The sequence below is a fragment of the Podarcis vaucheri genome (assembly GCF_965113315.1).
Source record: "Podarcis vaucheri genome assembly, chromosome: 6".
NCBI lineage: Eukaryota > Metazoa > Chordata > Lepidosauria > Squamata > Lacertidae > Podarcis > Podarcis vaucheri.
In genome coordinates, this window is record NC_138764.1 from 40,512,751 (window position 1) to 40,540,261 (window position 27,511).

At 40.9% G+C, this 27,511-nt stretch overlaps 2 protein-coding genes across 9 annotated transcripts in view; both read right to left on the reverse strand.

Moving 5' to 3' along the window:
• Positions 1-27,511, reverse strand: part of ST6GALNAC5 (ST6 N-acetylgalactosaminide alpha-2,6-sialyltransferase 5) — a 415,010-nt gene that overhangs the window by 147,524 nt on the left and 239,975 nt on the right. For 2 of the 3 annotated variants that reach the window (XR_014220874.1, XM_082227295.1), the window contains exon 1: positions 8,254-8,345. The exons of the other annotated variant lie outside the window; for it this stretch is intronic. Coding sequence is in view for 1 of the 2 variants with exons in the window: in XM_082227295.1 (XP_082083421.1) it covers positions 8,254-8,316 (63 nt within the window). In the remaining variant the exon portion in view is untranslated. Of the gene's footprint in view, positions 1-8,253; positions 8,346-27,511 lie in introns of those variants that run through there. 3 annotated transcript variants of the gene reach the window in all.
• ST6GALNAC3 (ST6 N-acetylgalactosaminide alpha-2,6-sialyltransferase 3) overlaps positions 5,300-27,511 on the reverse strand; it is a 285,530-nt gene continuing 263,318 nt past the window's right edge. For 4 of the 6 annotated variants that reach the window (XM_082227313.1, XM_082227310.1, XM_082227314.1 and 1 more), the window contains 2 exons: positions 16,879-16,986; positions 5,300-13,847 (listed from right to left, as the gene is read on the reverse strand). In XM_082227313.1, coding sequence (XP_082083439.1) covers positions 13,661-13,847; positions 16,879-16,986 — 295 coding nt within the window. In that variant the 3' untranslated portion in view covers positions 5,300-13,660. The remainder of the gene's footprint in view (positions 13,848-16,878; positions 16,987-27,511) is intronic. The other 2 variants (XM_082227311.1, XM_082227312.1) reach the window with 2 other exon arrangements.

A 27,511-nucleotide genomic window follows, 5' to 3' on the forward strand; every position in this document is an offset into this window, starting at 1 on the left:
GATCGGCAAGTCCTAGGCTCTGTGGTTTAACCCACAGCGCCACCCGCGTCCCTTGTACTAAACAGACTTGAGTTCAAATCTCCACTCAGGCAAGGATATTAATGGTGAATTTGGGGAAGTCATTATTTCTAAATCCCACTCACCCCCAAAATAATTAATAACTTCTTTTGCAAATACAAAGTTAACAACAACAACAACATAAAAATACAATGAAGGAAAGAAAGCAGTCAACCAAGTACAACATGTTTCTAGTGGGCACTTCATATTTATTATAGTTACACAGCCTGGCCTTATAAATTAGACCAAGAGTGAGTGTGGGATGATGGGAATTGCAGTCTAAGAACTAGAGGTTCACATGTTCCCTATGCCTGCATTAGGGCCATCCAAGCACAGTCTCACATGGACTAGCATGGCCTTCTCTGTGTCAAGGCCAGCCTTCTAATATTTATTGCCAGAGGCACCATCACCCACCCTCTTCTAAAAATATCAGTAGCTTTGTTATACATAGGGTTTCAGTTGTGGATTAGATCAGTGGTTCTAAATTGGTGACCCACGGGGGTCCGTGGAACACATCAGGGGCTCTGTGGCACCATTCATAAAACAAAAACTACAACAGAGATATAAAACATTCCATAAGTAGGGATCCATGACATGGCTTTTGTAAAACGGTACTTAGCTAACTGGGAACCACTGCATTATATAATGCAAGTATACAAAGAGGAGTGTTTTGGCAGATCAAGCTGCCATTGAAGGCACAGGGGCACACACCAGGTTGGTTTCTTTTCTTCTTCCCTGGTCTGGTTGCGGTAGCATCTATCTTGGGGACTGCAATATAGACAGCAAAAAATGTTTTTCTCGACTTCCAGGTTAGTGCGAAAGGCTAATGGTGGATTCCCTCCGAGCTCCGGAGGGAATGTGCTCCGTGGAAGACGGGTCCTGCCGCGGCGACGACGCGGGGACCCTCAGAAACCACAGGCGCGGAAGCCTGTGGACTTGGTGACTCGGCGGGCACCATTTGCACCCCCCAACCCGCAAAGAAGCCTTTTTAAAGGCTTCGGAGCGGGTGACGGAGAGTGGCGTGGTGCTGTGAGTAGACCGCTTCTTCTACGGAGTGAAGCCGCAAGCCATGGCCGGAGAGCGCTGACTTCTTTCCTTGAACATTCGGACTGCAAAAAGTAACAACCCGTGAGTAGTACGGAAATTGGACTTAAAAATCTCCTTTTTTAAAAATTTGGTACGACCGGGGGAAGCGTTAAAAGGAAGTCCGCCCCCCCGTCTTGCAGACAATTCAAAGCAAGAATTGGATAACTAAGGTGGAGAGACCATTTCTCTCTGTGTGAGATAAAAGTTATTAATTACACGATTTGGCATTTGAAGTTTTGTGCTGGAGGATAAGAACTGATTTTTAGGAGCTGACGTGCAACCCCCCGGGATCCGGGAGTGATCCGCGAGAGAGCCTGTTGAGGAGGTATAAAGAGTTTTTTTTTAATATAAATTTTTTTTAATGATTTTCCAACTTTTTTGTGACAAACAAACATAAAAACAAAACATACAAAACATGCATTATTTCAGAACTTATTTTCATAAACTTCTTTTCTCGGACTTCCCCATACCTCCCCCTTCTGCATCCCTGTGTCCATAGTTTTTTAGCAACTTATAACTATTTCTTTCGCACCTCTTTCATTTTAATCCTTTCTTTAATCTAATCTTGTTTCACTGTAGCCCTTTCTTTCTGAAAACCTTGACATTCTAGCATTCATCAAGTTTATAACAGTCCTTTAAATAAATTTTAAATTTCTTCCATTCTTCTTCCGCCGTCTCTCTTTCCTGATCGCGGATTCTGCCAGTCATCTCAGCCAATGTCATATAGTCCATCACTTTTATCTGCCATTCTTCCAGGGTGGGTAAATCTTGTGTCTTCCAATACTTTGCGATGAGTATTCTTGCTGCTGTTGTTGCATACATAAAAAAAGTTCTATCTTTCTTTGGCACCAATTGACCGACAATACCCAAGAGAAAGGCCTCTGGTTTCTTAAGGAAGGTGTACTTAAATATCTTTTTCATTTCATTATATATCATTTCCCAGAAAGCCTTAATCTTCGGGCATGTCCACCAAAGGTGGTAGAAAGTACCTTCAGTTTCTTTACATTTCCAACATTTATTATCGGGCAAATGGTAAATTTTTGCTAGCTTGACTGGGGTCATGTACCACCTGTAAATCATTTTCATAATATTTTCCTTTAAGGCATTACATGCCGTAAATTTAATACCGGTGTTCCACAACGTTTCCCAGTCAGCAAACATGATGTTGTGACCAATATCTTGTGCCCACTTAATCATAACTGATTTAACTGTTTCATCTTGTGTATTCCATTTCAACAGCAGATTGTACATCCTTGACAGGTTCTTAGTATTGGGTTCTAATAATTCAGTCTCTAATTTTGATTTTTCCACCTGAAAGCCAATTTTCGGAGGTATAAAGAGTTTGACAGCTGTCAAACGAGCTGTCAAAATTTGAAAAAAATTGTTTCTTGTTATTTCTGCTGGCTAGTTTTGATTTACTTGACTTTAAGTTGTTGAAAACAAAGAAGATACAAAATAAAGTAACCTGACTGTTGGAGAAAGAATACTAAGTAACTAGAATCCCTCTAGAGGGGGTTCTGAGACATTACAATGGCTGTAGATGGAAAAATACAGGCTGAGTTGGATAGAATGTTCTTTCTCTTGGGAAAGTTGCAAGATCAGAGTAATGCTTTGGCTACAGACGTAACGACCTTGAACTCTAAAGTAAATAAATTGGTGGATTGTGCCAAGGACTTGACTCAAGAAAATTCTGCAGCTAAACAGGAGGAGATATGTGTTGATTTGGAGGAGTGGGAAGGAGAAGCTGAAATGCCGCAGGTGAAAAAGGACAACCAGAGGCCTGAAAGAACGGATTACAAAGAAAACACGACCTGGATGATGAGAATTTGGTTTGAATTTGAGAATGGAGATTGGAGAGATCTCCCTATGGGGAGATCGGAAGACTTATGGATTACAAATTTGATTAAGACGAAAGTTGGAGCTCTTGGGGCATTTGGGACATTTGGACTTAAAAGGAACAAGAAACATGATTTGGGCTCCGATCTTGAATATGGAGGTCTGGTTGGAAGAAACATAGACCCCACTGGGACAGAGCTTCTCCGAGACTTGATGTCCAACATAAAGGACTACCAACAAAACCAGCAGAGAGGGACTGAGAGAGATTTGAGGGCCTCGGACGTGAGGAATCCAGGCTGAGATCTGACAGACTGATGGATATTTTCTGGGGATCGAAACTGGGAAAGGGTGTGTGTGAGAGTTTTGGAATCCAAAGGGTTTATAATTATATCTTGTTTTATGTTATTATGTTTTTCTTTTTAATTAGTTTAAAATTGGGAAATTTGTGGAAGGGAATGTGGGTCGAACTTAGAAAAGGATGTAAATGATGAGCATCGTGGTTTAATTGAGGTTTATAAGTTAAATCTGGTTAATTAAGAAGAATTAAGTAAAATATTAATAAGGTAAAAGTTTGGAGATAAGAACTTGCTGAGTTAACTATTGGAATCAGGATGCAAGAAGGGGAAGTGTGGGGAAGTCTGGGAAAGTGGTTAAGAAAATAAGGATTTGAAATTATGCATGTTTGTCTTTATGTCTGTGTGTCTGTGTTATGTATTGTGTATGTTTATATAAATTGTTAAAACCCAATAATTTTTTTATAAAAACAAAAAAAAAATGTTTTTCTCAAAGAGGTAGGTGGTTGTAAGGTTCTCCTTACAATGAAGCTCAAAGCCAAAGTGGTTGAGCAACATGCTTTGGATGCAAAAGGTCCCAGGCCCAATCCCTGCCATCTCCAGGTAGGGCTGGGAGAGTCTTGGTCCGAAATCTTGTAGGGTTATTGCTAGTCAGTGTAGACAATATGGTGCTAGATGGAGCAACGGTCTGACTTGTTATAAGGCCTAACACTGCAAAATGTAACCCAAAACTCATGTTAAGCCTTAGGACTGGAGACTTTTGTGGTCAGCCAGAAACATACCTTCAATAAAGCAGATGAATGCTGTGTCGTTTGGAAGTGTGTATATTCTTATTAAACAGTTTGCAGGACGAGAAGAGAAAATGTAGCTAGACTCCTGAATAGCACAAAAATGTTCAAAAACCAACATTTTATAAAAGGGCTTTAAAAAGATGCTTTCATTTATGCATGCCTAGGAACCTCTGCCCATGTTTGTAAAGGGTTGCCTTCCCCCCCCACAACAGCATGAAATCATTTCCGTAATTAAAATTTGTTACATAAATAGCAGGTGGATCCATGACGTTTATTCTGGTGCTATATACAGAAGGAATGTAGACCGAGAAAACCGTATTGAACTATCTGATCAGCATGAAAACAAGGAACATGTATTTTACCCAGAAGACTATATTGTGCTATTAGTATTCATTCCCACTCAGACCCTAATGACCCTGAAGAGAATTGAAATGAAAACTCTAGAAAACAACATATATTCTTAACAAATCCCTTGGCAGGATATAATTGAAGGAACTTCAGAGCTTTGATAACCCAAGAGTGGTTTGTATTGAACTGGAGCAAGTTGTAGACAGTTATGCTGTATCTGTCTGTGGTTTTGGAAAGAACTGTTGCCTGATATTATTTTGTACAATAAGTCTGAAATACTCATGTATTCATGCCACTAGGGGCAGACTTTGGTAATATGGTGCCCTGAACAAGGGCAAGATTTGGTGCTCACCACCTAAATATTTATTATTTCCACAATAATTCCTTTTGATTCAAAGGATACAATACAAAACAAAAGGATACAATAATATCCTTACTGATATTATTATTATTATTATTATTATTATTATTATTATTATTATGCGCTCCCTTGGCTTGGTGCCCTGTGCAGGAGAACCACCTGTACCACCCTAAATCCGGTGCTGATGCCAGTGATGCTTCTATTATTCCTATAGTATTGCTAGGTTTCATGTAATCAGTTATAAACTTGATGCATGAGTGAATGTTTGAACTTATGTTAGCTCTGCTTAAATGGATGGAAGCTGTGGGATTATGCAAGATGAACTCAAGCAACATCCGGAGATCAATAGGTCCCCCACCATCAGATGGACATGATACAATAAAGGTAACATGTAGAAGCACCTTTAAGTTCAATCAAGTACAGCAATCCAGTTCTTTTGGAAGATGTTTTGTATATTAACACTGATGGAGCAAAGAATAACATCTGCATACTGTTACTGACAATAAGAAAGAGAGAGAGAGAGAACATGGAAGGGGAAAAAACCCTGTATACATTTATTGTTTAAGCTTTAAAATATCCCCAGGCACATTTCCCCCTGAAATACTCCCTCCCCCAAATACATAAGAATTCAAAATGGAAAATGAAAGACAAAATAACTTACAGTAAGAAAACAGAGAAATGGCAAAATGTCAAAAGTACATTTTAAAATGCCGACGGTAAGAGTGACTCTAAACTCTAGAGGGGAATCTGTTATGCTCACATCTGTCAGCACAAGCAAACTTCAAAGACATGTAGGAACATAATTGAGACTTGTAAATAATTTCTGTTAGCAATGCACATTAGCACTGTTTTTTTAAAAAATAAAAAACACACTGGATTGCATATATAATATATACAAACAAACACATAGTTGCTTGCAAGCAAAAATATGCGGGGGGGGGGGAGCAATGAATCCTGGAATCTAATGAGTGGAAAATACCTATCATGTAGCGTGGCTAAAGGTCCTAAACATGTATATTCAGAAGTAAGGCCCTCTCAGTTCAATGGCACTTACTCCCATATAAGTTTGCACAGGACTGCAGCCAATGTCAGTAAAGCAAGATAATGAAATCCACCTTGTCTCCTTGGTTATGCCTGACCCCATGTAGCCCACCCCCATGTTAATGATCAACTCTTTTCCTATCCATGTGAATGTCTTTGTTATATGAGTATGTAAATATATCACAGACACACCTTCTTTTGACGAAGACCTGTGCTGGAGCCGTTATGACCTGTTTGCTACAAGCATACTGCAACCCCAACTCTAAGTGTTTGTGAGCATTCCAAATATTGCTCTTGTGAGCTACCTTGGTCCCCAAATCAGCCGTTTTACTCTGCTCTGAAGCTGAAGAACTTCCCTTTGGGACAAGGGAAGGATAAAGCAGTAGAGGTGTAATGGTTCTGGATCTGAGAAAAGGCACCAAGAATGAGGAATAGTTTAACAGAAATAGCTTTATCCAAAGCTGCCTCCAAGACCCTCTACTAGAAGGGAAAACTAAAGGCCTGTTGAACTGCCTAGGTTGTGTGACTCCAGGGCAAATCCTCAAATTTTCAAGTCCTTGACACTAAGGTGTGTGTGAAGAAATCACCTCATTTCAAGAGGTGACAGGCACTCCCAGAAACCTACCAAAGCATTCCCCCCCACTAGGAATGGAACCCGGAGTACTAGTCTCAGAATCCTAAGGGACATGGGGAAATCATTCTGTTCATGTTGTTTCCTTTTCCTTAGTAGAAATGATGCAAATAGCATCATTTCCTCACTGAGGATTCTGCAACTTGAAGTCCCACACCAACCCTTGGCAGGCAAAGATACTCAACTGTGTCCTTGGGGTGCCCACTGCTGTCTGCACCACATTAGCATCCTCTTGCCCTAAAGGTAAGTTTTTGAGGTTTGGGGTAGGGTGAGGAAGAAGAGATGGTGCTAGCGGGCACTTTGTGATCACCTTAAGGTTTTTTTTGGGAGGGAGCAGCCCTTACCAGTGACCAAAGGATGTACCTGCATCCCTAACTTGGGCCATAAATTTTTTTTGAATGCCTGAACACTACAGGAATCAAATAGGAAACTTTATATACATATAGATAAACAGTCCATTTTGCAATGGACTGATCAGAAAGGCTTGAGAATTAGCGTTATTTTGACTCCTGCTGCATTCTTGTCATTCCAGCTCAGTCTGCAGAAGGCCTACAATCAGGGCTTTCCCCCCAACTGGAACTCACCAGAACTCAGTTTTGGCATCTCTCAGGTGGGCGCCATTGCAGTTATATACAAGGGAAGCATTCATGGTGAGTTCCGGCACCTCTGTTTCTAGAAAAATAGCACTGCTTATAAGAATATTATCATGTGAAGGCTTCCCTGGCTGCTCAAGAAAAAGTGATTCAAAAAGTACTGCAATAGTATACAGGGAAGAAATGGTTTATTACAGTAGTATCTATGTCAGGGAAGGGGAAACTGTAGCCCTCCAATGGTCGTTGGATTCCCAATTCTTATCAGCCCTTGACAGCACACCCAATGGTAAAGGATGATGGGAGCTGTAGTACAACATCTGGGGGGCTACAGCTTCCCCATCCCTAGTGAATATGCAGTTGCAATCATTTCCATGTCTACTCAAAAATAAACTCTGCTGAATTCATTGGGAATGGGGTTGCAATCCTAAACACACTTACTAGGGACTGCATAGGATTGCACTGCTGCTCCTAAGTAAGTGTGTTCAGAATCCCACTGATACTTTATTTACTAGGGCCACAATCCAGTAGAGAACTCAGCAAACTTAAGCCTATTTATTTCAACTTGTGTTTGATTGTGGCCTGAATATATGCAGGAAGGCTAGAAAGCAAGTAATGGGAGGAGATGGTGCTCATCAAAGAGAAATGGCCTTTAAAGATGGGGGGGGGGACCCTTCCATGAATTATAAATGTGTATATCCCTAAGAAGATAAATATCAAAGGAGCTTTATAAAACCAGCGCCGCCGCCCCCCCCCCCGGTCAAAAATACTTTCTGGTAGTACCTCATAAACAGAATGCTATTGATGCTAAAAACAAGGTTCTGGTTGAGTGTTCTCAAGCTTATAGCACTGGATAAATTTTCATGTCTGTCTGCCCACAAATCAAGTAAAAGGTGTCCTTCAACATTGCTACATACAACAGATATCGACTTTTATAAAGGTCCAATCCCCCACTTATTTTCTTCAGAGCTGGAAGTGTTGCATTTTCAACAGCTCCGGCTTTTTCTGATCTTTCATTTCTTGCAGGATACAAAGCTAAAGTGACTTCTGAACGCCATACAGAATGCCTTGATGAATAAATAGCTAGACTCTGTTTACTTCCTGTCTCAGCCTTGATAATTCTTCATGAAGGCCTAAAAACTCCTTTCATCTCTGTCCAATTTGCCCTAGAGTTGGTTCATTTTCCCCAACACAGTGCTAAATAAATAGGAAACAGTACCTGGAGTGGTAATTGCAGTATGGTTGCATATACATGTTTTTCAAGGTGACTGGCTGACTCCATTTCATGTTAATCACGCAGCTATCCTTCCCTGGGCAGCATTGCCATTTCCTGCAAACGTATCCCAGAGAAAAGTGGGAGATATTGGCCTCATTTGTGTATGAAGCAGATGGCATACGAGTTTAGATTAAAAGGAGCCAAGATCCCATGTTAATCAGAGCAGAGCACTTTTACTCAACATGGGAAGGCGGCAGCTGATGCTTCAGGGCATTGGGGCTTATTTGAGCCCATCTTCAGTCCAAACGCTTACTTGGAAATCAATTCTGCTTAAATCAATGGAGCTTGGATTATGTTGCTCACTGTTAATATGATTATGGACACTTTAGATTACAGGTGCTGTGGCTTCTTGTAAATTAGAAACTTTAGGAGGAACAAATTCATGGGTAGAAATATCAGACCTAACAAGTATTTCTGGCCTGGTTTGCACATAACATTAAGCCAAACCACAGCTAAGCATGAACAAGCAAATGCATGTGTGAACATAGCAAAAGTGGCAGCCTTCTCCCCTTGTCCTACTGATGCTGTGCTACCTGGTGCTAAGCTATGGTTTGGCTGAATGTTACATGTGTACCCAGGTTTGTGGTTTGTCTCCTCCAAGTAAACTATGAGTGGTAAGTCAAGAACAAACCTTAGCTGCAGTGAGACCAACCACAAGACTAGATTCATACATAATGCTAAGCCAAACCATTAGTTCCAGGTAGTACAGCAGGCCTGGGAGAGGAATAAAACAGTCATTATTTTCTCTCTGTGTATCCTGACACTTGTTCATGTTAAGTCATCGTTTGTCTCAGCGTTACAAGTAATGGTGAAGACATCCTAATGCTCTTCCCAAATCTAAGCTCAAATGGCAATCTTGAAATGGTTAAAGTCAGAGAAACAGGCAAATAAGAACATGTTCTCTGTCTATCTTCAAGTATCCTCTCACTGAAAGGGTAAATGTACATTCAAATCATGATAAAGGAACAAAAATACAATATAAAATAATTATGACAATTAAATGTGGTGGTGACATGAGGGGACATAACCTTTGATGTTCCTTAGAATCTGGTTAGGGCATATTACTGAACCCCTTGAGGACACTGACCAATTGTAAAGACCCACAATCCATAGGTCACACATGGGCCCTGCTGAATTCTATGATGATTGCTATCTGACCAAATGCTAGGCTAGGGGACTAGTGATAGCAAAGCACTTTGTACAGCACAATTGATGGATGGTTAAACAAAAAGCTGCACTTTTTAAAATGGGGTACTAATTGATTGCTCTTCTGTTTTACTAAAATGCCCAACTAGTATGTTGAGAAGCCACTTGTCTTGATACATTCAACTAATTTCAAGGAGTATCTCCCTTAAAAGTGGTATAACAGTCATCCTGTTATCCCAAACTGTGGACATAAATAGGATGGTTAGCAGAGTATTCTTAGCACCCTCAACAAACTGTAATTCTGAAGGGGAAGCCATATCCCCAAACTAGTATAAAATGGAATATATGTTTATACGGTGCATTTACTCACAGTTTCCTAACATCCTCATCCTGCTCTGCCTGTATATGCTGAACTGTATAAAGAATAAAAAGCAAAGTACAATGAATAAAGGTAGAAGACATTTCTAACAATTGACAAGCAAGGGCACAGTCACAGGAGGAATAAAAGCAATGAGACTAATATCAGGAGTGGCAAGGAAGTCATGGAGTACTCAAGAGCACTGCTGGTGAATGATGTTTTCCTGACAAGGTTTGTGCACACATTCTGTTCTAACCCTTGACTGCTGAACCAAGAGAAACTCGTTGTGTTTACCGTGAGGTAGTTACAAGCCCACAAATAAAGCAAGGGCTTGAGGTAATTTATTAGAGTTGAGTGAGAATCTACCTGGGGAGAAATGAGAGCTCATCTTTAGTATGCTGCGAAGTGCAGAAGACAACTACCCAAGTGTAAAATCACACAACTGCATGATGTGCACAAAATCCCCAGTGCAGGAAGGTGGCACTTAATAATGGTGATGATGGAATGAGAACATATATATATATACTGTGGACATATAAAAGATAGACCTCTATATACAAATATACAACAGGAAATAACAATCCTTATACAAACACATGTAAAAAATAGGATTTTGCAATCACTTGTTCATGATTCAGCAAAGTAATACAAAATGCCTGGTGGTTTCAATGCTTAGGCTTTTTGACAGTTCTACAAGAGTAAGGGTCAATAAACCTCTTTTCAAGTTTTAGCAGTACTAGTTCAGTGTTGTTCTGATACCCAGGTTATTATCAGAGAATCTTTTCAAATGGTATGGATCTTAAGACTTATTTCAGATTTTTTATATGAAAAAACCCTCTTCTGATGTAAATGGAAATAAGGAGACATTGTACAGTAGAAACCTCATTATCCAAACTTTGATTAACTGACAGTATTCAAAAGCCATGCTAAACCATAGTTTAGTGTAATGTGATTGTGCTTAGAGCCTCAGGCTTCTGAACCAACTGCAAGAGATGTCTAGAAATCTTTGCTTCCTATCCCCCTTAACTTCAATTTTCATATTTCATCTAAACCCTAAACCATGGTTAATGTCAACTATGGCTTGTTGAAACACCATTTGAAGTTAGTTTGTTTTAATTAAACCATAGTTCACATGAACGACAGTTTGTTGGTTCAGATGGCATGACAAGCTGCGGTTAAGCAGAAATGCAAGCATAAGCTATTGAACTCCTCCTCCCACTTGCATTAAACTATGGATTAGCAGTTACTGGATTAGCAGTCATTATCTGTCTCATCTACCTCCTCTGCTTTAAATATTTGTCTCTGTTACATAGGCTCATAACTAATTTGCTGAGCTAACTATCTAACTTTTGTATGATCCTCACACAAACAAATAAATCAGGGTAGTATTTCAATTAGAAATGGGCAAATAGAAAACATTCCTGAGCTCCATCCATTAAAGGGATAGTTTTCTGAGAACAAGAACCTTCAGAAGAAGTCAATGCACACTGAGTGGTTGCAATAGGAATGATGATATTTAGAGGTTGGATTTCATGATAAACTGAAAGCAATGAGAGCCTAGCCCCCCTCTGGGTTCTGTTGCTTCCTGCAATCCAGCAACAAGGAATTTGGAAGTTTTCACTTCTGTTTTTGATTAACCAAAGCTTGTTGTGCTTTACGCAACTGTAAAACTGTGGCTACTGTCAGGTATGGTTTGTTGAAAACAAGCCAACTTCAACCCATAGATTATGAAGCTGGCTTGTTTCAACAAAACATAGTTAACATTAACCAAAGTTTAGGGTTTGGATGTAACACTAAACTGTGGTTAATTGAAATCTGAAGTGATTGCTTCTAAACTCCTCCTTTCACCACACCAGAGGAGGCAAGATGAGCACATACTGCATCAGTTCCAAAAAAGGCTGGGTCTACTCCTGTGTTTTTTTATGACATCCAAATGCAGCCATCATTGCCTAGCATGGATTCACACTTCAGATTCAATGTTCCTCAAAGTACAAAACACAGAGGAATGTGTATGAAGCTCCCACAGCTAGGAAGAAGCCATTCAAATGAACTATCCCCAAAAGTCCATACACTCATTTTCACAACGGCCTTGTGAGGTAGGTATTATCCCCATTTTTCAACATGGAGAGTTTGAGGCAGAGAGTTGAGCTAAACTGCTCAAGACCACAAAGGATTTGCTATCCAAAACCATTTTAGAGGTATGAGATTCCAGGGCCTCTATTTCTACATGCAGGTCTGTGGAGCTTCCTTAAGATGTCAAACAACAGCTATATAAGTTCTGCTCCAAAAAGGGAGTGTACATACTGCAGACATGCACATTGGGTGTGCTGGGTGTGCCTAGGCACACCCTAACATTGTTCTTCTTGTTGTTTAAAAAACAGGAATTGTGGTGTGGAGGAAAGAGAACAAAGTGGCAACACAGCTCCCTCAGTGGCCAGGACCTGTGGGGAAGAGTGGTGGGAGAGAGACAAAGGTGGAAGGGAAGGGAAGGGAAGGGAAGGGAAGGGAAGGGAAGGGAAGGGAAGGGAAGGGAAGGGAAGGGAAGGGACAGAGAGACACAGGCAGAATAAAAAGGCTGGAATGGATCTGGGGTGGAGTTGCAGCTTCTGCCTGAGTCTGCCCCTAGAAGCAGTGATGAGATGATTGGTTCCTGTAGTGGTAGTAAGGTAGGAAGTTGGACATCCTAGCCTTCTTTTGACTCATAGCTCTGTCTCCACCTGAGCTCCACTTGTCACCTTTTGTGTAGAGATATCTGTGGGAGTGAAGGGCTGCTTTTCAGTTAATTAGATTGATGTGGTTGAGGAATTTAAGTCCATAACTCATGGTGAGAAGCATCTCGTTCTCTAAGACAGAAAGATGAATCACCCTTAATCTGTTTTGGTCAATTTTGGTTGTGTAAATAAATATAAAGAAAAATAAAACTGACTGTATCTTTGTATACACCTGATAATCACTACATCTAAATAAATAAATGATATTTTAGTTGTTAATTAAAATAAAAGAGTTTAGTTAAGTTTTAGTTACTTTAGTTCATTTGATGTATACAATTAATATCCTTTATGATGGAGTATGAATATGTATTCAATAAATTCCTGGGTGCACACCCTAATGAAATGTGCTGTCCATGTCTACGGAGTATTTTTTAGAGCAGAAGGTAGCTGTGTTGATGCATGCCAGGAAAATTTGAGGCAATGTCCAGAAAGCCTGGATTGTTGAACTGCTGCTGCAGCAGGTTGTCATTCATAGCATATGAAGTACTCCTGGGCTTCAAACATACAAAATACCCATGTGTAGAAACTAATAGGAGTTCAGGAATCTTTCTTAACCCATCTCTAATTTTCTCATATAATGTGAATTTGTAGCCACGCGTATATTTTTAAAATCAAACAAACACATACGCAGCTGGCCCTTAACAATCTGTGCCTAAGACAAGAAGGTTCTCTTAGTAATGAAAACTCTAATTCACAATCTAAATTCAAGTATTTATATCATTTCTCCACAGACAGCCAGGATAGTGGGACTGTGTGGGATTGTGTATTTCCTTCCTTAAGAACATTATCATATTAAAACCAAACTGTTACCATCTTGATTTTAAAAAAATAAAAATAAAGTCCAGTTTAAAAACAAAGTGCATTATTCTATCCCAACCCTAAGAGATAGAATAAGCATCTTGCATGTCTTCCATAGATGGATAAGTTTCACTCCACTTGTTAAATGGTGGAACCATCTTGTTTCTTCCATGCCACTAAAGTTGTGGAAGTCAAGTAAGTTGAAAATATCCCTGTAAACTGTGGCATGCCTTGAATGGAACATTATGCTCCTTAAGGGACGACGTGAGAACCAGCATCATGACAATGTCCAGTTAGGATGTGTAAATGTTATTGTGCGCCTCTTAGCCCAGTCAGCAAACACTTTTTTTTCTGTGATAAACCTGTGGCCTCCATAGGGTGCATTTTCATGCAGAAAGTACTCATCACATTCATCTCTTCCAGGCTCATAATAGTGATAAGGGACTTTCCTAAAGCCTTCTGACCTGGAACAAAGACAAAACACAGAAGTCACTGAAATATATTTTCTGGGCCATGTAAATAAATCTACCATAAACACATCTGTACACATTAAATAAAAGTCACAGTAAAAGCTTCTGGACAAAAGAAGGAGATCACATTTGGAACATGCAGAGCACAGTATGAATGGATATTAATAATGAAGTTTAAGTCTGCGAACTGCTTACACAGTCACAGGGCTGATTTATTCATTAAGTTCATCACACCTACAATATTTTATGTGCACACCAGAACTAGGGCCAGCCCTATCATTAGGGAAAGTGAGGCAATCACCTCAAGCAGCAGATACTGAGGACAGCACTGGTTACTCTTCCTGAACCTTCAGCCATTCCCGTCTTCTGGAGGTTTTTTATTTATTTAACAAAACCTGTTTGAATGTCATAAAACCTCTGAGAATAGTGTGTGCCACACAGGTCTATGATGCAGCTCCTGAACTAGCCTGTGACCCTCAGATTGGGACAGGGGCATTTTTGAAAACATTATTTCCAGTGCATTTCTTTCAATAAAGTAAAGCAGAACATCAATGGCAACAGGAAATCAAGGGGAAAGGAAGGACATCAAAGCAGGAACGGGAGCATGGTGTCCTTTGCCTCAGAAAAAAAAAACAGCCTTAACTGACTCCTGACCAGAACACATAAAATAAAAATGCAGCAAACAAGTGTTTGGAAATACAGATATATTCATCAAGTGTTTTTTAAGGGGCTGGGGATGGGGAGGAAAGCCCAATTGCATAAGTCAAAAGTGAATGGAATATGTCTAAGCCAGGCTGCTCAAAGAACTTAGACCAGCTTCCAAATTTAGAGTAACATTGAAAAACAAATTGGTTTCTATATAAATAGAAGAAAGACCTTCTGGAGAGATTTTAAAACATGGAAACCAAATAGTTGTTCCAAAAAGAACCTGCGATGCAATATTGTTTGAAAAATACAAATTGCCATTAGGATAAATAGTCTACCCTTTGTACAAGGGAACAAACTATTGCACTCCCAGACTGCTCTGCTTTGGCTTTGTCAGTGTTCCCTGGGTTCCCAAGCTGAAACAATATTTATACAAATCAATTTGATCAAATGCATGATTATACAGGACACAGAAGATTTTCATCTTCTTCTTGGAGAATACCATAATTTTGGATTTTGAATGTTTGATAGTTAAGGATTCTTTTTTCTTTTTTACAGTAATCAGCAAATTCAATCAGTAACAGCTCAAGACCCAACCATGTCTGTGAAATTAGAACTCCATCATCTGCATATATAAGAGAATAAATAGCTTTGCTGAGCAGATCTTAGAAGGATGGGAAAATGTCATTCCTTTCTGTCAGGTACTGGGCAGAAGAGGAATGGTGGAGAAAAAGTTGGGAAATAATAGGAGAGGAGCAGCAGCAGCTGGCTAAAATGTGGCCATTAGAAAGCATTCCAGACCCTCCATCTCCCCAAACCTGACAAGCCTTAAAAGTAGGAGAGCAAAGAGCACATAGCAGCACATGTAGAAGTGATGAATGAGAAAGTGGGAGAGACAGGAGGTGGAGATTCGCTTGGGATAAAGCCATTATCCAAGAGGCTGGATTCTATAGCCTCTCTATGTAAAGCCTGAAATAAAAAAGGACGGTAAGAAACTCTTCCTTGTCTTTATACTTTCCTGGGCAACCAGTCAGGAGCCGCTGACAGCATCCTGACACCAGGCCTGCGTCCTGGCCGAGAAGTGGTGCCAGGATAGGTGCTGATTTCCTGGAAGATCTTGTGAGAGCTCATCAAAGTCTTGCAAGATGTCTAGGAGAGCACAAATGTCTCTTGAGATTTGGGAGAGATCTCGCAAGCTCTTTCAGTGCTTCTCCACAAGCGGAGGAGGTGACACAGCTGGTGGTACAGCTGCGGTCGCCACTGGCAGATGGCGCAGTGGTGGTGAGTGCCCCACTGGTGGTGGTGGTGTGGCAGAGCAGGCTGGCACTTCTCGTTTTGCCCTAAGTGGCAAAATAGGACATATCACTCCCTGACCTCAGGATTCCAGAACTTACAGCTGTCAGTTCAGAGGGAAGGCAGGCAAGGCTCCACAGCCCAGGTGGGGCTTGTTAGCTCAGGGAGGAGGTGTGTGATTCCTCAGCTGGAGAAGGCTCAGGTGAGGCTCACGTACCTTGTCAAGCCCAGAATCTATAACAGGAAAACCGTCCTGACCAGGCCTGCATCCTATATAGTAAGAATAGTTAGTGTGCCTGGCTAGTGTGTCTATTCTATTATTATTATTATTATTATTATTATTATTATTATTATTATTATTATTAATTATTATTATTATTATTATTATTATTATTATTATTACCTATTATCCGTATTATTAAGGAATCCATAATCACTCCAATTTTTTCTATTATATTTATAATTAATTATAATTATAATTTGCACATAAAAAGGTATTTACTTATTGATAACTAGCTGTGTGAGAATGTTTATCAAATGCAGCTGAAAGTAATGCAATGCAGACAGGAACACCCTCTGCTGTGCACTTGTACATTTCAATGTGCATTTTAATGCACATCTAATTCATGCCTGCGGTTTCTGATCCAGCAGCTGCTTGTGCAGGTGGATCTCCTGACCTGTATCAGGGCGAATCACTTCAAATTATTTGCAGTAGTTTACTCAATTCCAAGAGAGGATAGATTTTTGCTTCTTATACTGTACACTCTCACTGCACAGGAGCTGTAAGAAGCTCACAGAAATGTGTCCCCGTGTCCCCGGCTTCATTCTGATTTGGCAGAAAGTCTTTCATTGTAAAACTTCTTCATGACATTTGACATTAAACTTTTGTAAATGCTTTTATTTAATCAATACCACATGCCATATGGGGACTAAATACACTGACAATAAAGTGCCACATCAATACAGACCGCTGTGGGGGGATGCCTGCCTAATCAATTTCTTGGATTTATGGCATTAAAATGAATTGTGAAATTTTGACAAGGCATCAGAATTGTAGATGCATGAAAATAATTTCCTGTGATCTTACTTGCAGTAGGTGTCATTTATCATCCCATAGACATGTATTCTGTAGCAAGCATCCATAGCCAGAATTAAGGTAAACCAACCAGTACTGAGATAGGATCCTGACTGGATTCTGTAAAAGACAAAACACACAGCAGACCACATTGAGCAATTGCTAACACTTTCTCAAAGACATATCATCCATTATCTGGCACAAAAGACATTCAGCAACTTGACAAACTGACAAAAATATGTAATTATTTTGAGTTATTTATCGTTGTCCTCCCACTCCAGCAGGCTTGGATTCTCTGGGTTAGCCTGCAAAAGAAATGCTATACACTAAAGCTGTGATTTTATGTACACTCACCTGAGAGCAAGTTCCATTCTGCATAGTTGGACTTATTTCTGCAAAAAAGCATACCTAAGATTTGACTATATGCATTTCTGAAATCCGGATATTTATGTAGGATAATGTAGAAAAATTATTTACAACTTTAAGAAACAAATGTGTAGCACCAGAGTGTGACCTTTACACTTAGATGCTTTCATGTAACGTTAAAATGACACATATTTGAACTTGGAACTTCTGGGAAGTAGCCATCTTTGACCCTGATGAAGCCCTTTCCCCACAATTAACATAAATTCACAGTTCCCACTTCACTCATTCTGCTACATAACTATCAGCATAGCTGAACTCCTGCTTTCTCAAGAACTGCTTCCCCCTCCCAAGATTAGTCTTCATCAATCTGGTGCTCCAAATGCCTTGCACTACAACTCCCCAAAGACCCACACCAGGGATGAAGGAAGTTGTAGTCCAACATCTAGAGGGCACCAAGTCGGGGAAGGCTGCTCAAGAATGATTCACATGCTGTGTGTTTAGGTAATCAGCCCTACCTAAAATGTAATGTGTGCAGGAGACTTATGTGATTAGAAGCACATATTCCTATCAACATAGTCATCTAGAGTAGCAAGGTTGTCTCAGCTTACTGTCACATGTAAACATGGTTACAACTTAGGTTTGCTGCTACAAACCTAAGTCATTCATGGGATGACTAAAATCCAGAGCATCATATCTTCTCTAGTTATACTGGAATCTTAGCTTGATCTTTTTTTGACTCCCCATTCCAAACCTATTCAAACTGTAACATGATGTTCATTGTGGTTTCCCATGCAAGAGATCATATCTACATCTGTTTCCCAAGACCTTTCACTGGGTCTTTCACTTTTTCTTACTATGAAATGGTTGCTTCTTTTCTCTCTCTCTCTCTCTCTTAAACTTGAACAACAGATGTACAGGGTTCTAACTCCTGAAGGGAGCCTATGTATATACAGCCAGTTCCTGTCTACAGATGTTCCCTTCACAACACACTGGTTTTGGGATTGGTGGGGACGTGACAGCATGGATGGAGCCAGCAGACACCCCCCCCACTTTGGGCTTCTTTTTAATTTTGAATCTCATGAATGGATACTTGAGGAGAGCTATTACAGCTCCACATGGGATGTTGCCAAAATACTTCTGCACCCTGATCCAGGTACCTGATCATTAACAGCATGGATGAATGCCTGAATTCATATTATGACCATGGGAGGTTGTCGGAACATTGTGCAAAGGTGCTTCATTGTCTCTTAAAAAAGGGACTACATCTTTCCCCACTCTTTTCACAAGCCCTCCATATTGGATAAAACTTGCCAAATTCAGGCAAATAGCTTCAGGAGTTATGGTCTGGGTACCTATCAAGTGTCTATAAATATTTAGGGTTGTTTTTGGGCAGGAGAACTGAAACCCATTCCAATTACAAACTGGACCTGGAAGTTGGGATTGGAGCACCCCATCTGCCCTCTCCTGATTCCAGTGCTCTATCTCCCTCCCCCTATCATCCCACCTGGGTGTCATTCCTTAAATACAAGCTTGGGGATATTACCGTACTTTTCTGTGTATAACACGCCCCCTTGTATAAGGCCCCCTATTTTGGGGGACTCTAAATTAAGAAAATGGCCCAGAGTTGCTTTTTGGGGAGGGTTGCCAAGAGTAGTTGAGCTTTTTGGGGGGTGGAGTGGGGGGAATGACAAAGGTTGTTGGGGTATTTTTTGGGGGAAGTAAAGTAAATCACTAACCCAACCTTCAACATCGCTCGCTAACAATCACTCGCATCTGCAAAACGTGTCTGCCCAATCACAGACAGCGGAGATCACAAGCCAAATTAATGCAGTGGAAGAAAATCAACAACAGCAATTGACGCAGCAACCAATCACACACCCATTTAACGCACACCAGCCAATACAAAGCAGCATTTGCTGCAGCTACCAATCACACACCAATGACAACCTGCAGCTCATGGCTGCAACCGATCATCCGTCACACTTACCCACTACCCATGTATAAGTTTTTAGACCTTGTTTTAGGGTAAAAAAAACCTTGTCTAATACATAGAAAAGTACAGTACTTTGAATTTTAGAAGATGCTTAACTGCAGCATTTATTTTTTTTAGTCTGGACTGTTGAGGTGCCAGGAAGCTCTTTTAGGACCCATGCTTTGATTTGTATTTCCTTTTCCAGCTCCTACTTCGCTGCTGATAAGACTCTGATAAGACTCCAAATCTCTTTGAGGCACCTTGATTCAGCTCAGGACTCAAGATCCATTCAAACTCTACACACACCCTAAGTGTCAAGCTCTTTCTTTCCTCCTTAATGAAACCACTGCTGTTTCTTCATTCTCTGCACTTTGATATTTATTCAGGCTAAAGTGCTACACACACTATGAAGTCCTATTTAACAGTGTGGGTTTTTGTTCCACGAAAACCTGCTAGAGATGAGTCTGTAACTGTCCTTCACTCCAATGCACTAATAAAGCCACACTGAAGCAGAGCAGTTTCTTGCCTCTTGCAACTGTCATTCTTTTAACCCTTCTCTTTATCTGTCTGTTGAGTTTCTCCAGCCACTATGAAAAGCATTGCCTCCAGCCACCTAGAATACTTACTGCTAACTACTCACAGTTCTCAACCAAATTCTGGAGAGAGCATGAGGAGCAGTTCCTGTCAGACACAACAGCATTTATCTGTGCTCTCTCTAACCAGCTTCCTCTCTTAGCAGTAAAAAGATGCTACCTTGAGCTTTTTAAAGCTCCCAATTTGGAAGGATAATAGTCATTTACCAAAGTACCATGAAGAAAGAGGATTCTTCTGATAGCGAAGGTTTATTAGAAAGTACTATATTGACGGTAGCATCTTAAAACGGCTATACTTGGGAGCAAAAAGGAATTTTAAAAATGAATTAATCAATATTTCATGTCTTGTTTTAACACCATTGGACCTTGTTTTTTCTCATCAATACACTTCACTGGCAAGTTAAATAAAAACAGACAAGTAAGTTCTCAGATACCTTCCTTGGGAGATGGAAAGCATGACAGAATACAGATTCCATTGTTTAAAGCAAAATTCCACTTTCTACATTTCCTCCCTCCTGGAGATACGCAGCTAATGAAGGAATACAATGAAACAACAACAACAATGGGTGATTTGTAACACCTTAGAATGAATTTTTATACTGTAAACATATTTCTGTCAAGCTAACGAATGCAGCGCTGGAAGTGCGAAAACAATTTTAAACTTCCCCAAAAGGTCATATTGTTGACAATATCCTGCAAAAACATATTGTGGAATCAAGAAGCGATAGTTTCTGTTCCAAGCAGAAATAATAAAGGATGCTTTGCAGAAGATGATTTCCTACAAGAAAGACATGTCTGATTGATAAATCATGCAAAATCCACATACCATATAACAAAGGCACATGTTTTTATATTATGGAGTGCATTCATCACACATGGCAAACTCTTTGCTGGATTTAAAGAGGCTCATACCATTAGAAAAAGAACATTGCATAATAAAATATAGCAACATTTCATGGTAATTCAAGAACAATTTAAAGACAGATCAACAGAATTTAAACAGATGGTTATACAAATATTATAGACCAATCAAATCTTAATACAGTAAGATGAAACCAGGGACAGGGAACTTGTAGATCTTTAAATGGTGTTGGACTCCAACTTCCATCAATCCCAGCCAGAATGGCCATGGTCAGGAATAACATGTGTTGTAGCCCAGTAATTTTTCGAAGGATGCTGGTTTTTCTTTTGAGGATTCCCCCTTAGAACCCTTAGCAGTGCAGGAGGGCAACTCTTTACTACCACATGACTGCAAGAGGCAATAGGAGGCCCCAGAACTCTGCTGGAGGCAGGGTTTGAGAAACAGGGCACAATACCTTGAAGCACCAAGAGTATAGAATGCACAGGTCTTCCCGGTCCCATTCACACTGCCCATGCATTCACATGGTTGTCTGAGGTGAGGAAATATGGGCATGTAGGCAGCTAGGCAGGTTGGTTTTCCTGATTCCAGAACCCAGGCCTACAGGCCAATGTTTGCACTCCTCAGATGTCCACATCATCCCAGGAGTGGGACCAGAGCCATGGCCCCACAGATCCCTTCTATATGAAGGGACTGAATTCTCTTGACAAGATGAGCATCATCAGCATGCCTGAGGCTTTCAAAAAATCCAATGCACATGGATTCAGTTACTCCATCAGATTGAGGTCAGTGCCGTTTTAGATTCTGACACAGGACTTTCAGGGTTTGAACATATTTGAGCCCTGCTTGGTAATCCCATTTTACTCAAGCAGTGAGGAAATACACCATATACAGCACTACTTTCCCCTGGCTTCTCCTCTACAACAACAAACCTTTATCTAATGGATTCTGTTTAAAATGGTCTCTGTTTGCAATATACTCAGGAGGCTGCCTAACTTGCTTAGTGGGAGCATCTGAAGGTGTTTCTCTTCTCAGTGATGAATGACTACTCCAGGCTTTCTAAGTCACCTCTGAAAAGTCTCTGGGTCTCCCATTTCCTTAATATAGCTGTGTGGAAATTAAGATATGGTCTTTGCCAACAATTTATGGCACTGTGCTGGCTTGGCCCATTTTTCTTCTGTCCAGATACACTGGGTAAAATACAGTTAAAATGTGAGGGGGGGGGAACCAAACATGACAGGAAGAGTAAACTGCAACAATGAAGATAATATGGATTTGTCAAGATTAACTTGCCAAAAATCCTATAGGCAGAGCTGTCACAATATATGCTAGCATTTCACCAGTAACAATAAGCTCAGAATGTGAGAGCAGATATCCTGTTCTTAAATAAATGAAACTCTATATTTATTGAAGAAAGTCTAGCACCACAACAAAAGAAAATGGCGTCTAATTTGTCAAAAGTGTTTCCCCCCTATTCTCTAGAGATTTAGAGCTCCACAAATAGTTGAATGAGTGAAATTTGTCAGCTCTAAAGCCTTTCTGTTAGTAAAAGGAATAAGCACCTCCCACAAAGCAAAAGGATCAATATAATCACATCGTGGGAACATATATTGTGAACAGTCCTACATAGGCATCTGTGGCTGGTACGTTCAGGTGACATGCTTTAGACTCTAAAGTTCAAAGTCAGATGCTAAAGTCAATAGCATACAGCACACTAAATGGTTCTAAAGTTGCTTTGTTTGTGGCTTGATTCTGAGGACTGTTTCAAATATTCAGTTGCTTTAACAGAGCCATGATCCCTTTCTGCAAAGCCGTTAACATGGCCGTGATCCCATTTTAAAAACTCCATAAGAGTGAGAGATGTGTTATTGTCAGAACTTTGAAAGGATACTTTATTATAAATCACATACTTCCCTATCTGAGATCTGCTTTTAGAATGGTAAGTTAAGAACAACAAGAAGAAGATATAAGTTGGTATGTCTAGTGCAGGGATGGGGAACGGTTGCGAGGGGTGATAGACTCTGTGTTGGCCAGCAGGTAATGGCTTTTCCCACCTACCTTGCCCCACCCTGCAGCCCTAGAAACCTTCCTAAGGGAGCTGTTTCCAAAGAAAGAACCGTGAGGGGAGAGAGACTCTGTTTGACATGGGTAATGGCTTTTTCCACCTGGGCTGCGCCACCTCCAGCCCTAGGAACCTTCAGAAGGGAGCCATAGGCGTTCTGTGCATATTTTAATGAGCAGAATAGAGTGAAAGATTATGAGTCATGGGGTTGTGGAGAGTGTGTGTATGAATTTAACAGTGCTTGGTTTATCTTCTGGTTGCTATTTTGTTAATGTTGCTGCTATTCTTTTATAGATTATAAATGCTGCATTGATTTGTTTAATCATATAATGATGTTTACCTTATTATTTTTTAGCTGTTGCTTTGTTAAAAGTGTTTTATAGACTATAATTGTTTCACTGATGATCTGTTAATTATTCTATATGATTTATGCTGCATTTGTGATGCTTTATTAAGTTCTATCATGTTATTGTTATTTACTGTTTGTAAGCCACTTGGAATGAAAAAAGGCATTGAAATATAATAAATCAAATAAACATTTGGCCCTCCAGTTTCCACCAGCCTTAGCAAGCACGGTGGCCAGTGGCCTGAGATTATGGGAGCTGTAGTTCAACATCTGGAAGTCAAAGGTTCCTCAAACCTGGTCTTGTGCTTGTTTACCAGCTGTTCTGCTGTGGGGCTACTGGGCTGGGGTGTGCTTAATTTCCATACTGAAGTCAAGAGGCATGTGTATAAAATATTTAAGGTTGTGCCAAATGTTCTCAGGCTACAGTTGTGCTTGGGGAACATGAAATACCTCTGGGAAGGGTGTGAGGAAAAATCTCCATCTGTGCCTTACCCATTTTTGCTGATGGTTCTTATAGCCACTATGTTTTTCCCCTTTGCTGGTCAGCACCATAGTGTTGATTAGAACATAACAGTGCCACATAGCTGCATAGCCTATCAGATTTCTGTGTATCACCCCTTCATGTCTCCTAAGATGGGGGTGCTCTTTCAAGCCAGGGGCAAAAGTATCCATGAAAATAGACCCCCGTTTTTATCAAATTGACTCCATTTTATAAAAGAAACACCGATCCTCTTTGTAACTTTGGTTATATACAGGTTAAGAAAGTTAACACCTTAACTGCGGATCGCGGAAGGAACACATCCAGTGTTAATTAATTATTGAAACCGAGAAAGCATTCATAACAGGTAAATCTACTTCACCTAACTTCAATTTCTAACAGTCACAAGTGATAATTCTTCGGTCTTGTCAAAACAGGATTCAGGATTCAATGCTTCTCCACCCTTTATATTTCCCCATACACTTCTCAGTACTATTAAGCAGGCACATTAACAGAAATTCCAAAAATAAATCACTGGTATCTCTGAGAAACCAAATAGCTTCTGCATGAGCTTTGAAGAAGTACATTAAACCCACAGCAACTAAGCAGAACATCATATATACCAGAACATATTTAACTATATCAATATTCCATTGCATTTTTGCATATATAGAGTCTGCTATTCATTCTGTGCAGTCACTTTCCTTCGTTCTACTTATGTGCTGAATACAATACCGCTTTCCTTTTCCCAGAGCTATAGAGAGTGTGGGGTGAGGGGAACACAAATCCAAGGAAAAGAATTGGCTTCTGCTTTGTACGGTTGCACAGTGTTCTCATTTCTGATTTCTTGACTTGACTTTGATGCATCCCTGCTCACTCATTAACTCAAGTGACAAGAGGACACAGTTATTTCATCCAAGTGCAGCAGGATTCCTTAAAAGGAGTACGCTGCACTCAGAGTGAAGAAAACAATTTTGTTTACCAAGTTCAGACACAGCAGCATGGCTTCAGAAGCACAAAATGAGGAAAGGAAGGCTGAATAAATAAATACATCTTAACTATAACTTTGATAGGGGCTGAAAATGGGTACATCAAGATCGACTGGGCAGATCATGATACCCAAGAAAGTAGGGATCGGAGGCAACAAAAATATTTTTTTCCAGGAATACTGGCAAGACATGCTATGGAGGAAACTACATCTGGGAGATCAAGACTATACTTATGTTCCCCAAGTCATGAAACATCTTATCACATTGATTACAATCTGGAGCTTGGCACCTGAAGGTGCTCCTTATTTCAGGTTAATATGGTGGCCCAGTTTGCATGCAAAGCATGGCTAACCATGAACAAGCAAGTGTACAAGGACCACAAAACATAAATTGGGGCTGGTTTTCTTTTGCCCCAGAATTATGTAAGCCATGATTTGGCTTTTTTGCTCAATTCAAATCCCCCCAGTGTAAACAAGGGTTGGCATTGTAGCCTTAGAGATTAATGATGAAGCGATTTTGGGACTCTAGGAGTTAACAGTGTGGCAAAGGTCCTGTTATACACCTATCAAAAATACTCCATGGCAATACCTCTTGGACCTCTGGACATTTCCCTAGTCAGTTTGGTTGTGTTTTTCCCCCAAACTAAGCTGACTGGGGCATTTTATGGAAGAACTGAAATACAGAACAACTTGTATTATTAGGGGCTTTTGATCTGCAAGCAATCTGTTGGCAGGATGAGGTGAAGAGTTTCAAACTCACCAGTTATCATAGGAGCCAACTCTTAGGGGTCAAAGTCACTTTGTCCCTCTCCCCAATAAAATATTTGCAGTGTCCAGGCCTTGCCTAAGTTGATGGGCATTGTCATTCAATGTGTGTGTGTGTGTGTGTGTGTGTGCGCGCGCGTGCATGCCGTGTCATGCGATCAATTATGTGGCGCGGAGCTTATCCCCCCAATATTTTATTCAAGTTGGCACCCCTGTCACTTTCTTTCAAACAACTGGGGAAAACAGGTTGTGTGAACTGTCCTGAAGATATAAGAAAAGGAAGCCCCTACCGTACACTGACTTAGTAATAGTTTGATTATTTTGTGTGTGTCCATGAAAAGCCATGTGTGCTCTTCAAACAATTTTTGTACCTTACATAAAAGAGCTTCAGTACAAAACTGCATTCAAATGTGAAAGGATCACATAAATGAGCAGAGTAAATGCAACACTTTCTCCAAATATATTCTAGTCAATTCATGCTTTTTGTGCATAGCTGAGAATTAAAATAAAGAGACCTCAGGTTCATCCAGAATCCCTTGAGAGAATTAATTAGGCAGGTCTGCTCACCTACTTCACTCTTCAAAATTAGAAGGACATTCACTGTACTGCTGCTAGCTGCATATTTTAGCAAAATCTATGGTAGGTGAACACAAAAGAAACATCCTGATTAGCTCTTAACTGTGTCAAGGCTAGCAGTCATTGAAAGGGTTCATATTCTCATGGGTGAAAGCCAGGGATTGTATTCATTAATCCCCCCCCCGAAGTACTTTAATTAAATAAGTGAGGAAAGGAACAGGAAGAAGACAAATTTCTAAAGGTTCTCATCACATCTTTATACGACAGGGTATGATTGGTATGGAGAATAGGAAACAGCTGAAATATATGGATATTCAGTACTAGGAATGGTCAGTACTTTTAAGTTAACCAATTTAATTTGCACCTCCCAGACTAATATATAGATGGAAATGTATTTTGAGTCAGATGCGGAACCTCTCTGAATTTTGTGATGCACTTCTCAGCTAAAACAAAAACAAAAAACAAAACAGCTACCAAAATGTATTAAATATATGTTTATAGAACAGTTTTCATTGAGACATAATAATATTTTAATCATACTGTCAGAGCTGCTTCCAGATCCCAGCTCACAGAGGATCACGCTAGCCAGCGTTTACTTTATAAAAGTCTTTATTGAGTTACAGTTTCCATTCTCAAGCCGTAGCGTGCAGCTCTACGTCTTAATAGCTAGACCGGCGAAGCTCTGTCTGAGTCTCCGCCTCCTGTACACCAACTTAATACCCTAGCCTTACTCCACCTCTTCCGTCTTTCCCTTCTTCGCTGGGTCCCTCTGCCCCCCTGGGTCTCTTCCTTTCTGGAATCTTCTGATGCTGACCCCCCAGACCCTTCTCCCTCCTTGCGGCGGGCTTTGGGACCCAGCTCCCTTTCCGGGCTGCTTACTGTGCCGCCTTCCTGTGTATTTGAACTTGGCGCGCGCACCCAACCTTCCACCTTCCTCCTGACCGTTTCCTCGCTCCCCAACGGAGGTGTGGCCAATCCTGACTCATGCTCTCCCTCCTGTGGCGAGCTGCCGGGTCCCGATACCTGGCACCCTTCCTCCCTACTGCTCTCTCTTGGGGAAGCTGGTCCCGATTTCCAACTGCTGCTCTCTGAGTCCCCTTGGGTCCCTCCTTCCTGGGGTGTCCCCCTGGGTCCCCCCCTTGCTCTGGCCACGGGCGCTCCTTTCCGCGAGTCTTCCGATTCACTGGAAAGACTCGGGGATCTCGGGCCGCTGTCCTCGCTCATATTTCCTTCTGATTCCTCCCCTTCGCTCTCTATCTCTTCTCTTCCCTGTGCCTCTGCTCCTGAACCCCTGACATCCATCCCCCCTTGAAGCCCCCCCTTCCCCCTCCCCTCCTTCAGGTGCGGGTGCTGGGTGCTCCAATGTCATGGGGGTGAATGCTGGATACAGTTCGGTTCCCGTGGCGTGCATCCAACTGGATAAGTCCGGTTCTTCCTCCTTGTGCTCATCGACCTCTATCACCTCTCCTTCCATCTCCGTGCCGCCATGCTCGAACCCAAGGTCCTCTCCGAACACGTCCAAGTCAGTCTCTCCCTCGGTCTCTCCTGGGTACGTAGCTCGCCCGGGACCCTCCAGCCACTTCCTGCGCCACTGCTCCTCTGGTCGATCATCCCACCAATACGAGGGTTCTGAGGCAGAT